This window comes from Ambystoma mexicanum, chromosome 5q, assembly GCF_040938575.1.
Source record: "Ambystoma mexicanum isolate Mex_15411 chromosome 5q, UKY_AmexF1_1, whole genome shotgun sequence".
Taxonomy (NCBI): Eukaryota; Metazoa; Chordata; class Amphibia; order Caudata; family Ambystomatidae; genus Ambystoma; species Ambystoma mexicanum.
Window position 1 is genome coordinate 1,181,269,830 of NC_090933.1, and position 14,267 is coordinate 1,181,284,096.

Sequence of the window (14,267 nt, forward strand, 5' to 3'; positions counted from 1 at the left end):
CAGTGAGCTATTCTGTCATGTTACCTCTTTCAAAGTTTTACAGCAAACCAAAAGTGATCATAACATTCTCCAACTGTCAAGGATATGGCCTACAAATATGAGTAAAAATACTCTCCAAAAATATACCAACAATCTAGAAATATCTACTAATGGTAATCGCTTCAGATGGACCCCTGCTGTCCTAGATGAACTTTACTTAGCAGTATCATATACAAAAGACTTTCTGAAACCAGATATACAATATTTAGATGGAGAATGTGTGGGAACTCTACAGTTATTTGAAAAATCGGAAACAGCCTTTTGCCGTGAATCAGAAAAAGCATGAACATGTATATGATGAAGACGTTCGAACTAAGAAAGCTGAGCTCAGGAAAGAAGTACGCTTTTTTATGCAGTAACATTATAACAATAAAGCACTTATGATATCTAAGTGCAAAAACAGTTATAATAACTGGATAAAACAGCGGAAAGCAAAAATGATATTGAAAGATGCTCAAACTATGTTGTATTCAATAGCCTCAAAGAATTCTACTTTAGTATGGGGGTTGATAAAAGCTCACATTGGGGGCAAACAATCAATAAAACAAATAAATGCAGTTCCTGAAGAAACATGGGTACAATATTACAATTCTTTATATGCTGAAACCCATATCCCATTGAGACAAAGGGATCACAGTCTCAAGGGACACAAACAATTAAGGTTCGACAATCTGGACATTGAAATTTACATTAAAGCAAATCTATAGCCCCAGGGCCTGATGGTCTGTGCACCGTTATGCTAAAAAAAATCCAGAGGCATGGGCAGCTATATTATGCACTGTATTTAACCAAATCATAATAAGCAAAAAAATACCTTTTTCATGGCAGAAATCTATAATTGTCCCCATTTACCAAAAAGGGGATTGATTAGACCCAAGAAACTCCAGGCCTATTGCGCTGCTTGATGCACCAGGAAAGAGCTTTGCGCGACTGATACTAAGAGACTTTACCAAATGGTCTAAAGCAGCGGGTCTAAATGATCCCTTCCAAATGGGTTTTGTGGTGGGTTTAGGTACCTCTGTGAATCTAAACATTTTGAATGCCATTAAGCAACATGGACTACAAATGAAACAATCAGTCTTCATGGCTTTCCTTGATTTCGAAACCGCTTTCTATTTGGTTTCAAGAAAACTATTATTCAACAAACCAGTTAAAAACTTATTTCCAAAATATTTACTACATTGGATAATTCAATTTCATACTGAAACTTCCATACAAGTACGATTGGCAATGGATGGAACTCTATCCAAATCCATTAATACATATAAAGGCCTGAAACAAGGGTGTCTCCTGGCCTCCACCCTGTTTAATTAGTTCATAGCAGATGTGGTGGAGGAATTCAGAAAAGTGGTATCAGATGCACCACGACTTGGAGTACATCCAATACCTTGGATGTTTTATGCCGATGACTTGATTCAGCTGGCTAAAACTTCAAGAGGGTTACAAAATGTACTTGACCAACTGGGGAAATATGTAGAAATAAATAATCTGATCATGAATGTCTCCAAAACAAAAACAATGAAGATTGTACCCAACAACCAAACCAGAGCATCTCATTTCACGTGGTCTCTTATATCCCAATCTCTAGAAGATGTAACTCAGTATAAATATCTGGGGATGAATGTCAACACATCTATTGCTGCACTCCATATTTAGAAGAACTTAGAAAGAAAATCAGAACTGCTACTTCACAAGCTTCTATTATAAATCAAAAATATGGTACTTTCTCTCTGAAAACGATAATTATGTTTTACTGTCAAAAGGTGATCCCTACGGTACTATACGGTGCAGAGACGAGAGCATGGAGAAACAAGATGGCTTGGATAAGATTGGAAGGCCAATTTTGGAAAAACATATTACATGTACCCAAGACAGTGCCGATGTGTTTGCTAAAATATGAACTGGGCTTATCCTCTTTACACAGCATGTACATGTGGAAATTGTGTAGTCTTTATCGTAAATGCATCATGGAACAACAACAAAGCTCCTTACTGCATGTACTGTCTATGTATATAAAGACTAGCGAACACAAGGTCATGAGTATGTGGCGTCAACGTGTAAAACTTTTCCTGCAAATTGTGGAAGTCTCAGATGGAACTACTAGTAATAAACCCTGAAAGAGCCAAAGAAAAAGTTATGATATCGGATTGGATCAATACATATGAGCAATGCCAAAACACAAAACATGCAAAAGTCCACAAATTAATCCCGAAGAAAGTAAGGACTCCGGAAAATTATTTTCTGAAATTTCCTGGTGTTAAAGCTAGAGATGCATTTCTAAGGTTCAGAATGAACCTATGGCATACAAGAAGTGTTCTAGCTAAATGGAACATCATTTTAAAAAAAGAGCGATTTCTGCCGTTTCTTTAAAGATCCTAAAATTTCGGAAACCTTAGTTCATCTAATTGCAGAATGTCCTATGCTACTGCACAAAAGAATTGAGTTTTTCAGAAGATACTTTGAAACATATGTCCCTTTAAAGGCTGAACGCTTCTGGCTGCAAATTTATAATACTCAAATAACAACAATAAGAATAGCAGTTGTGAATTACCTAAGAGCTTTGAAATTAAAGGGAGAAACTCAGCTGATATATTCCCAGCCTCCAATTCCAGATTCACTATCTAATCCCTCATATCCTATCCCCCAATTTCCGTACCCCATCGCCATAGTTCACAATGTTGGGGTTTACTTTGAGGCACCAACCTGAACATTCCATCAACAAAAACTCCCATTGCCACATGGCACTGTCCAATCAGACTCAATGTCCTACTCTCCTCATGGAAATCCCACTAACTGCATGCCTCAGAGAAGTAATAATCTTTGCCACATGCACAATTTACAAGCTCCTATGATTCTCCTCCACTTCAAATTAACAGCATTATGTCGGATGCCTATCCATTCAAAGTATATCCATAATTAAATTAAATCTTCACCAAACATATCCGTTGGCTGCTCCCTCCCCACAACTTTGCTAAGTCTGTCTTCCACTACTCACCAACAGCCCTCTACAATTCCATCTATCCTAAACCTAACTCTACAGAAATCACCACGCACCTCCTCTGACTTTTGCTTTTTCACACTTCTCGCTCCTCATCACTCAAGTTACCAACTCACCGGATCATTCGACTCATAATTGCCCTCTAGCGAACCTTCACTCTCTGAAGAGGATATACTGAGCCCTACAGTGCAATAATCCCCCACCACAATTCCCCAAAACACCCTCCCTCATCTGCAGCAGATCATATGGAATTTCCATGAAGGTATCAGACCTCTGTGTTTGTGCTGTCCTCTTTTTCTGAAACTGCCTGTTTTCATCACAATCCATTATACTTGTAATGCTCACTATTAGTTTTCTTACCCTTGGCCCCGTTTGCCCTGGCTGCCCGGGTGATCCTGGAGGTCCAGATTGTCCCCTTTCTCCAACTGGCCCTTGAGGACCCATGATTCCAGTGTGACCTTTATGACCGGGTGTTCCAGGGTCTCCTGCAGGTCCTTTCTCTCCTTGTACTCCCTTGTCTCCTTTGATGCCGGGATCCCCCTGGTAAAACAGAACACATTATGTTATTATGTAATGTTATTTTGCATTTATACAGCACTCTATATATCATTGATATGACCTCAAAGCGCTGGTAGGTTGATCGCCCTCGGGGACTGCATTCAAAGTCAGTCGAGAGAGTAAGGTTTCATAGGGTGCTTGGGTGCACTGGTTATGTGACCAGCTGTTGCGATTGCTTGATGGTAACTGAATCCTAGCATTAGGTGTGGTGGTATTTCATATCCGTTGAATTTGTGCAGTCCGGAGGAAGGACACCAAGGCTGGGTTCTGACTGCGTTAGGCCTGTTTAGTACGCTTATTTGTGCAGCTAGGCTGATTTTCGTGGGGTGTATCTGCATTTTATCAGAATGTTGGGCTGTTCATAAAGTATTGTTCGTACGTGAGCAGCTAGGCCAAATTGATCGAAGGGTGCAGCTGCGCTCTAATTGTGTGTTGGTTAGAGTAGAGAGTGAGCATAGTGATAGGAGAGGTCAGTGTCTGAGTGGAAGTTTTGATTAGACGCGCTCAGTTTCCGGATTCCAAGTGGTCGTTTGCGAGTGCTGCATTCAGAGTACACATATTTGTGACTAAGTAGGCACACATGACAAAATGGACAAAGTCCCAGGCACTTATTCGCACAGCCAACCTCCAAAAACAGAGTAATGGGTTGGTTTTCGTTTAAGATCATGCTGAATACATGGAAAGGTGAGCCCAGCCTAAAGTAGATATATTACTATGAACTCAAAGTTATACTCACATCATCAAAACACATAGATTGAGTGTATGTAGACACTATTTGGGTAAGTGTTTCCACTTCCAGCAAACCCTGAATTGCCTGATGTGCTGAGTCAGCACATCACTTGTCCTCTATGAAGTTGACTAAAAGCAAACCTCATTGCAGGTGGTTCGAGGCTTATCAAATCACCAAACTACTACAGTGATTAATGAGATTTACCAAATCTGGAGCAAGAGGCCTGTACTGAAAGAAGGAAAAACATGCTCATAGATCCCTACAACATTGATATTGATATTGATATTTTATTTCTATTGCGCTCGTACACAAGTGTTTAAGAGCGCGACAAGGCAAGGGAGGGGCACAGGGGAGAACAAAACAGCGTTCTTACTAGGCCCAGTGACATTGAGAACGCGCAAGTGCATGGGAGAGGGCGAGGGGAAAAGAGCATGGTGGGGGGAGAAGTGGAAATTCCGAAGCAGAGGAGAAACAGATACATAACAATACATAAATAATAAAGGCAACAAACAGTGATAGTGCAGCCAGCAATTTGCAAGTGGTAGGTTTAAGGCAGCAGACAGGGTAGGTCTGATAAGTGCAGGAAGAAAAGGGGGAAGGCTGTATGGGTACAGATACAGACCCTAGTGCAAGGGGTGGCCTGGAGGTAGTGCGGGAGGGTGGCAGGGTGAGCAGGTACCTGGGCCCATTGGGGTGGCCAGGTGCACAGTGCCAAGAGAGAACAGATCAGCAGGGGAGAGGGGGAGCGAAGGCAGAAGAAAAAAAGGAAGGTCTTGAGGTGCTTCCGGAACCAGAGATAGATCTCCTCAAGTTTTAGAGTGGCAGGGATGCTGTTCCAGAGGGAGTCATAAGCCGAAGACAGAGATCTAACCCCAGCTCATTTCTTTGAAAAACTACTGACCCTGAGGCAGTTGGAGGTAGAGGAGCGAAGAGCTCGAAAGGGGAAATATTTGCGGTTGGATAGCTGAAGGTATTTTGGACCTAGGTCCCAGAAAGCCTTGTGGACAATGCATATGGTTTTGAATGTAATCCTTGCAATTACTGGGAGCCAATGGAGAGATTTCAGAGTTGCCCACTTTCCCATAGCGGTCTCTGTAGGCACCTGCCATCCTTCTGGCATGTTCTCTAGAGTCTACACTAGAAAAATAAAATGTATATCCCCTGCACGTGTGCGATCTCAATGTCACCTGGCCTAGTAGGATTGTTGTCTCTGTCTTCCCTCTGTTTCATCTCACTTGCCTCGTCGTGCCTTGAAACACTTGTTCATAGGCACGTTATAAATGCCATATCATATCATATCATATCATACATTTTCTGTTGCTCCCTCTGGCCAATGAAAAACCTCTAGTACAAATGGGGACGGCCTACCACAGCTCAGATATTGCCAATTCTGGCATGGGCAGGCTGAGCTATTTCCAGTAGGGACAGGGCTCTGGTAGAAGTAATATTTTTCAGTTTAGACTAGCAGATGGAACAACACTGCCAGATCCATTCTGGGAGCCCAGAGGGCAGCGTTCAGCTCGACACCCAGGAAAGCAAAGTATGCTGAGGTAAAGGGTGCTTGTTCCTGAGATCAAGGCATTCTTCACTGCAGCAATGGTCCCAGCTTTGGAGTCACTTGTAGTGTGCTGCCACGCTACATTGAATGCAACAATACATGCAACCAGACTTACCCTTTCTCCTTTGGAACCACGTTCTCCGGCTTTTCCTACTGGACCCTGAAATTAAAAGCTGAGATGTAGAGAACACATTCCATACTCTTGTTATGACATCATGAAATTGACATTGCAACGTTTCTGGAGCTGGGTGTAGTGTTGATGGGCATTTCTGTATGACAAAGGCTATAGATGTACATTCTTTTTCACTGAACAATGATTACAGACCTACTTATATTGGTAAGGCATACCGCTGGTAAGATGGTGCAGGGGGTAAATCTGTGTTGTGATGTGCAGGGCGCAGGTTCAAATCCTGGTCATTTTGACTCAGCCTTTCATCCTTCCGAGGTCATTAAAGTGAGTACCAACTTCGATGTGGTAATAATAATAATACAAATAAAGTATGCCCTATGTAAAGCACTTAGGGTAAGTAACGTATTGTTAATTTTGCTTTCCTGAAAGCGTCACTAACCTGTACTTTGATTTGGACTAGAACGTGTTTACGGTTTGAACAACTGTTTCTCTCCTTCAAGTTACACGTTCTCCATGTTCTTGCACTGGCTTCCGTTATGTCCCCGTCTCTTGCAACCTAGGCATCCAACAGACTTCCAAGAGGGATTGCTTAGGGAACAGTGCAACATATTGTAAATGGAACAGTGTGCAGTTGGGTGCTTCCCTATTTTTTGTTTTGGGGGATCAGTCCCAATGTGGTAAGAATACAGAGTAGATACAGCAAGGAAAGACCGATTACCCCTCTCTTTGTCATACTTCTTCTTTTTTATAGTTGGTGTTGGAAATCAAAACATCATATGTAAATCACAGATGTAAAGCAATGTTTAATGTGTTGATACACTTCAATAACAGTCTCCAGATAGATGAGGCTCTTTAGTTGCGCCTCATAGATAGTCTATAGTGATTTACATATGATGTTTTGATTTCCAACACCAACTATAGAAAAGAAGAAATATGTTGTGAACAACTGTTTTTTGCTAGTTACTTGCTGTTCTATATGACGAACTGTGAAGAAGTGCTTCACATGTCACATATGAGCCTAAGTCACCTTTGATATATTCTCATTTGGTACAAGATGAAGTTGAATACCAATTTTTTTTATAATATAACAATTTGTTTTTATTTTGTGTTCCAAAGTATTGAATAAACTATTTTTGTAAGTACACTGTATGTGGATATACTGTGAATAACCAAAATGCTTAAAGGTTAACCAGCAGTGAACACGACCCAATCAAACGGACAAAGAGAGCGATAATCCGATATTGTAAATGGAGACACATCCTCAACAATAGAGAGTGGTTGCTTGCCTAATTTAAAAAGAGCATATGTTACCCACAACACCTGTTATCAACAAATGATCATTCTCTGACCTGTCCCTCTTTCCTTCTATATCACACTTCCGATTCAGAGACTAAGTCCTAGCACGACATACAAAAATACAGTGTTTTACTGAGAGTGAACTCTCATTAAGATTTAGAGGTTAAGGTTGGATAGGAGTTCCATTTAACAATGTCTTTATATTGATTTTGATGTTTTCATCTATCTAGAATTCTAAAAGAAAATCAGGGTTTTCATGTCTGATTGTATGTAAAAACGAATTTCAAAACTAATTAATTAACTGCTGGATTTTTAAAGCAAATTTAAAATGTCATGTACTTCACACATAATTAAAAAGAAATATCACATGGAAGGACATATTTGAATCACAAAAGACATTTTAAGCCTTCTGTTTCTTTTGTTACAATTATAAGAAACGCAATTATAACATCAAATATGTGTACATCGGGCCATGTTAGAATGCTCCTACTTTTAAGTGCTGAGATATAAGCTGCTATTAATAACACTTGCTCCACTCTGCTATATCTGATACTCTTGATATCCTTGCCCCTGTCATGAAAATCCGCCTGAAGCCCAAAGCCAAATGTAACTCCTGGTATGATTCGGATCTCGTCACCCTAAAACGCAAGTGCAGGGTGGCAGAGAGGAAATGGCGTGCTTCATGTTCATCCTCTGACAAACTGGCCTGCCACCTGTTCCAAAGGCAATACCGTCCCTCTGTTCTCACCAAGAAGAGAGCCCTTATCCAAGCCCGCATATCTGCGGCATCTAACAACTCGGCTGAACTCTTTAAAATCTGCAAGGAGCTTGCCAACCCTGCTGCAGTCTCTACCTCTCCTGTCCCCTCCCAGGCCTACTGCACTGCACTGGCCTCCCACTTCATCTCTAAAACTCAGGACATCCTGTCCTCACTCTCCTCCTATCACCTCCCCCCCTCTCTTCCCTGCTCTTCCTCTGGCCCTTCTGCAGCCACCCCTCCTCCCTCCTTCTCTGCCTTTCCCCTGTTCTCTGCTGACGAGGTTTCCAGACAAGTCCGATCTATGAAAGTCTCGTCTAAACAGATTCACCCCTGTTCCTCCAAAACTATCAAGGACCACATCGACTCCCTGGCTCCTGCCCTGGCTGACTTTTGCAACCACTCCTTCGCCTCTGGAGTCTTCCCATCCCCCCTCAAGCACTCCCTTGTGCACCCTCTCCTTAAGAAACCATCTGCCGACCCCTCCTGTCCGGCTAACTATCGCCCAATCTCCATCACTCCCTTCCTGGGCAAGCTCCTGGAGAAATTGGCCATCTCCCAGCTTAACCTCCATGCTGAAGCTGTTGATAGTCTCCATGACCATCAATCTGGCTTCAGAGCGGCCAGAAGCACGGAAACTGCTCTCCTGAACATCCTTGAGGACCTGCTCTTGAACCTCGACTCCAACACTCCGTGTGTTCTCATTCTGCTCGATCTCTCTTCTGCCTTTGACACTGTCAACCATGCCATCCTGCTCAACCTTCTCCGTGATAACCTGGGTATCACTGGTCAGGCTCTGGCGTGGCTGACCTCTTTCCTTTCCAATCGACCCTCCCAGGTCCAACTTGGGTCCTTCCTCTCTGACATCTTTTTCTCCACTTGTGGCGTTCCCCAGGGATCTAATCTCTCTCCCTGGCTGTTTAACCAGTATCTGGCACTCCTTGCCCACCGCATCGCCGCCCTCTGCCCCAACTTTCAGTGCTATGCGGACGCTACCCAGCTCATTTTCAGGCTACCCTCGGCCTCCTCCTCTCCCTCCCTCATCTCTGACTGTCTGTCTGCTATCCAGGAATGGTGTGCTGCCAATGACCTCTGCCTTAATGCTAGTAAGACTGAGATCCTACTCATCGGCACACCCACTCCCTCCTTCCCTGCAGCTCTCTGGCCGGCCTCTCTTGGCCCTCTTCCTGCTCCTACCTGCAAGGCAAAAAACCTCAGGGTCATCTTCGACTCCACACTCTCCTTCTCTCCTCATATATCTGACGTCTCTAAGAAGTCACATTACCAGCTGCACCTCCTCAGAGGTATTCTTCCCTTCCTCTCCTTCCCCCAGAAGCTCACTGTCTCCCGAGCCCTGGTTCTCTCGAAACTGGACTACTGTAACAGCCTCTATCTTAATCTGCCTGCCTCCACTCTCCACCCTCTGCAACTCATCCAGAACAGAACTGCGAGACTTGTCCTTGGCCTCAAGCCCAGGGACCGTATCTCTCCAGGACTGAAATCTCTACACTGGCTCCCAGTGGCTGCGAGGATTAAGTTCAAAACCCTCTGCATTGTCCACAAGGCCTTCTGGGGCCTGGGGCCTAAATACCTTCAACTCTCTCTTCCTAAATATCTTCCTTCCCGAGCCCTACGCTCATCCGTCTCCAACTCCCTCAGGGTCAGCCGCTTCTCGAAGCAACGAGCTGGGGGTAGATCTCTCTCCGCGGCAGGGGCCTCCCTCTGGAACAGCCTTCCTGCCTCCCTGAAACTTGAGGAGAACCATCTCCGGTTCCGGAAGCACCTCAAAACCTTCCTCTTCACTTCTGCTTTCTCTCTCCCTCTCCCCTGCTAAATTCTTCACCAAAACTGCACTGATTCTGCAACTGGGCCACTCTCACCGACCTCGGTCCTGGGCCCAGTCACTCTTCACTTGCACTGCCTCCCTGGCCACCCCTGCACTGCGGGACTGTCTCTGTATCACTACAGCCCCCTCCCCCCAGCACTTGTCTGCACTTACCTTGCACTTGCTACCAGCTGGCCCTATTTATTTATTATTTTATTTCTATTCTACTTATTTGTACTGCACTCCCCCCCCTTCCCCTTTCACTTTTTCCCTTCCCCCTACCCCTGCACTTGCGCGGTCTGAATGACACCTGGCCTAGTAGGATTGTTGTCTGTCTTCCACTTGCTCCCCCCTCCCTGCCTCGTCGCGCCTTGAAACACTTGTGTATAGGCGCATTACAAATGCCATATCATATCATATCATATCATAATAGGTTAATCAATGTATCAACATCATACAGCATCAAGCACTGAGTCAGCCCTGCTGGAATTCAGGAAGCAATGATGGCTTCCCTCACTGAGCTATTTAACAATCACATTGCAAATGTGCAAACCACCATCATAGCAATGATGTTCCTATGATCCATTCCTCGTTTGGTAATGCTACTATCACATTCAACGCATGTTATGTGATCTTTTGCAGTTTATTTATCTTTATCAGCCAAACAGCTATTTATTTAAATGTGTTTCAGATATTGTTATAAGTCAGCTTTGATTGGTGCATTTCAGTTGCTTCTTTTTGTCACGTGGGCAGGTACACCTCAGAGGCAGGGCAGTGCTGTGAAACATCTCCATGAGGTTGTCTATAGGATTATACTTTGAGGAAAGTAGGCCTAAAGAGGTCATCTGGGCAGATGATCGGGTCTGGTCTTTTTGTCAAGGGAGGAGTCCAACAGCAGCTGGCTGAGTATTCACAGCTTGAATCAGCTCATTCCTAGGGACCCCAGGGCATGTTGGTCTCGTTTTTCTATTTTCCTGTGTTTACTTGCACCACAGTTTTAGCCCCAGGCAAAACTATATTTGTTTCTTGCCACTCTGTAGCCTGGTCCTCAAAATGTCAAATGATTCTGAACTTGGTTAGGCCCTCAGATGTGAGTCTAAGGCATTACATAGCAGAAGGCCCTGCATACAGAGGGTCTGCCATGAGCCTCTCCAGTTTAAATAGGTGTTGCATTGATTGCACATTTAAGTCTGTCAACTTTGCACAGGTTTTCCACATATCTTACTCTAAACTCTGCACACAAAGCACTGTCTTTGAATAGGATGCCTTGCTCATTGTGGGTCTACGATTAAGGCAAAACGGTAAGGATTTGAAGTTCTCCCTTTTTGGAAGAGTCCACAGGTTGCAATTGTCTAGGCAGAGAGACCTGTGCTCGGGTGAGTTCAATAAGAGGTTAAACTGCATGAGTGGGAAACATATTGTTATCATTACTGTCCAAAGTTGGTTGTAGCAGAAGTCTGAATTAAATAGAGACCCCAACTCATTTTTGTTTTAAATATCTGCATGGGTATGCAGTGATTATATCGAATACAAAACAACTAATGAAAAAAATAACGAATAGAAAAACAAGGGAATAGTGGTTTTGGGAGTGTGGGAAAAGTATATTTAAAAAAGGGATGGGCATTGAGGGAAGTACCCCAAAGAAAACAAAACATGAATTAGTTATTTTGGAATTTGTTGTTTTGTATTTGTTATTTTTTCATTAGTTATTATTTCATTAGTTGTAATTGCAAATAACCGTCTGCAAGTGATGTGTGATGTTGCCACTCCCAATTATTAATATGATAGAATTGCTGCCATTTCCTCATGAATCCTGTTATCGGGATCTTGATATGCAATATATTTAGCTAGAGTTCAGTAATTAGTTTACATTTGAAATTGGAGCTGGTGTTGCGCGATTAATGAATCCAAGATCTGCCTGTTGATGTTGAACAGTGAGGATCCATGTTTGGACACCACTGTGGACTATTCTCTTGAACACGGAGGATGAACTGTCAATTCTGACCTGTCATTGCTGGTCTGATCTGAAGTGCAGCAGTATTGTGAGGCTGGCCCTAACACTATGGACATATTTCTTAACCAATCAAAGAGAAACCTGTGTTTTTTGTAACTTATGCTAGGAAATATTTGGATATCGAGATTCAAGTGAGATCGGGAGATCGTACTCAATGTTACCTACTATTGAATTGTTAGAGTACAAGGATGATTAGAGAATGGCGATTAGTGAGAATGTTATTTGCTTTGCTATTACTAAACAATATCTCCGTCCAGTTTCTTGCTTGGGATAGAAAGGTTGAACACAGGATCACAGTCATATGTGGGTGTTCAAACAGACATCTTTCTTGTTCATCCATGTGGCTAATAGAACACATTGTAGCATCCTTGGAACATCGCTCAGCTGGAGAACTGCATTGATCAAAGCCATGATAAAGAGTGTTAAGTGTTCTAAGCGTGTTAATCGCCATTCATGCAGAACCCAGGTTGTTCCAATAGCTAGATCACCCATTTGCTACATGCATGTGCATTTTATTATGTAAAGTGACACTACTGAAAGGATTGGCCCTCTTTTTGTTTATATTTTGCTCGTGTGATTACAGAATCCTCTGGCCACGTAATAGACTGTCCTTCTCTGGGAAGACTAAGACCACCTTTTATTCTGGAGTCAATGCTGTGTATTTTCTGTTTATAAAAATTGAATATAGCATTTTCTAACATATATGATATTGCCTTATATTTTTCATTGTGACATCTTCATGATGCCTTAATTTGGGATACCGATTCTTTTTGTTTTAAATTTCCCAGGGGGAAAACCTGGGGACCGACTCCTCATAGAAATGAACAATATTACATCAAGAATGCCAGAATACAATTTTAAGATCATTATTTTATAATAAGTGATAGTTCCGCCAACATGAAAAATGTGATCATATTTTAAGACTTTATTCAACTTTCAAAGTGTTTAAGTAGAAGACCTTCTGGAAACATTTGGTTAACTGCTGGGACTTAAAGGCCCAATATTTAGGGTTGAGGTTGCCCGTATGATACTCACTTCCTTGCCTTGAGTTCCTTTCTCCCCTGGCTCTCCCTAAAAAGAAAACCGTTGAGAGAGAAAATTTCAGAGCACATTGCACACAGACACAATACATACAGATGACTGAGAACATAAAGTAATATGTAATGTATTGATATAGCTCCTCGGTTTCCCTACCAGGCCTATTTCACCCCAACCACCTTTGCTGTCTCTTCCTCACTCTCCCTCTCATCTTCTAGCACATCCTCTGACAAAATGGCATTTCACCTGCTCCAAAGGCAATACAGACTCTCCATCCACTCCAAGAAACTGGCCCATATCCAAGCCTGCATCTCTGGGGCCACAAACAACACAGCTAAACATTTCAAAATCCGTAAGAAGCGTACCAATCCTACTGCAGTCTCCACTTCTCCTCTTCCTTCCTTGGCCCTGTGCATGGTTTTGGCCTCCCATTTCACAACCAAAACTCTCTGCTCCAGCCCCCTCCCTCCTCCACTTGCACCCAGGCCTCCCTTTGGCCCCTCTCTCTCCTTCCCCCTTCTCTCTTCCTTCCCACCTATAGTTCCAGATGAGGTCACCAAGACAGTCTGCTCTCTGAAAGTCTCCTGCAAACAGGTTCTTCCCTGCTCCTCTAGAACTATCAAGGACAACATTGCCTCTCTTGTTCCCTCCTTGGCTGAGTTCTGTGGCCACTCTGTTGCCACTGGCTCCTTCCCATTACTTCTCATGCACTCCCTTGTGCACCCCCTCCTAAAAAAGACATCTGCAGGTCCGGCTAACTACTGCCCAATCTCCACTATCCCATTACTCCTCATGTACTCCCTTGTGTACCCCATCCTAAAAAAGCCATTTGCAGGTCCGGCTAACTACTGCCCAATCTCCACTATCCCCTTCTTGGGCAAACTCTTGGCGAAGTTGTTATTCCCCCAACTATTCCACCACACTGAATATTCCGACTGTCTCCATATTGCCATACACGTTCAGTTCCACGTCCATACTTTGCCATACAAGCGGTCCCTTTAAACATTAGCTGTTTCCGTGGCAGGCCCTGCTATTAAAGAACACTGACATGAAGCATGTCTCAAGGTCCTGTTACCAGGAAGCTTTGAAAAACAAGGGCGGGAAAACCACTCAAAGCGCCAGCCGGATGGATGTGATTCGACAGTGGCGGTGACCTGCATTCACAGATTGCTAGCAGAGACAGCCAAGTCATGTGTCTTCTACAGACATGATGCGTGTAAAACAGGGCTCTCATCCTCCAACTCTCCCCAGTGAGAAAGGATGAGGAAGTTGGGAACACAGATGCAAACACAAGGTAGCCCTAGGGACATCATTGAGCGTTTCA

The 14,267-nt window shown here is 43.2% G+C and overlaps 1 protein-coding gene across 1 annotated transcript in view; it reads right to left on the reverse strand.

The window, feature by feature from the left end:
• The window catches only part of COL22A1 (collagen type XXII alpha 1 chain), a 1,250,061-nt gene that overhangs the window by 39,494 nt on the left and 1,196,300 nt on the right, over positions 1–14,267 (reverse strand). Inside the window, exons 59-61 of the mRNA XM_069621676.1 lie at positions 12,941–12,976; positions 5,999–6,043; positions 3,398–3,577 (exon numbers count right to left, since the gene is read on the reverse strand). Coding sequence (XP_069477777.1) covers positions 3,398–3,577; positions 5,999–6,043; positions 12,941–12,976 — 261 coding nt within the window. The remainder of the gene's footprint in view (positions 1–3,397; positions 3,578–5,998; positions 6,044–12,940; positions 12,977–14,267) is intronic.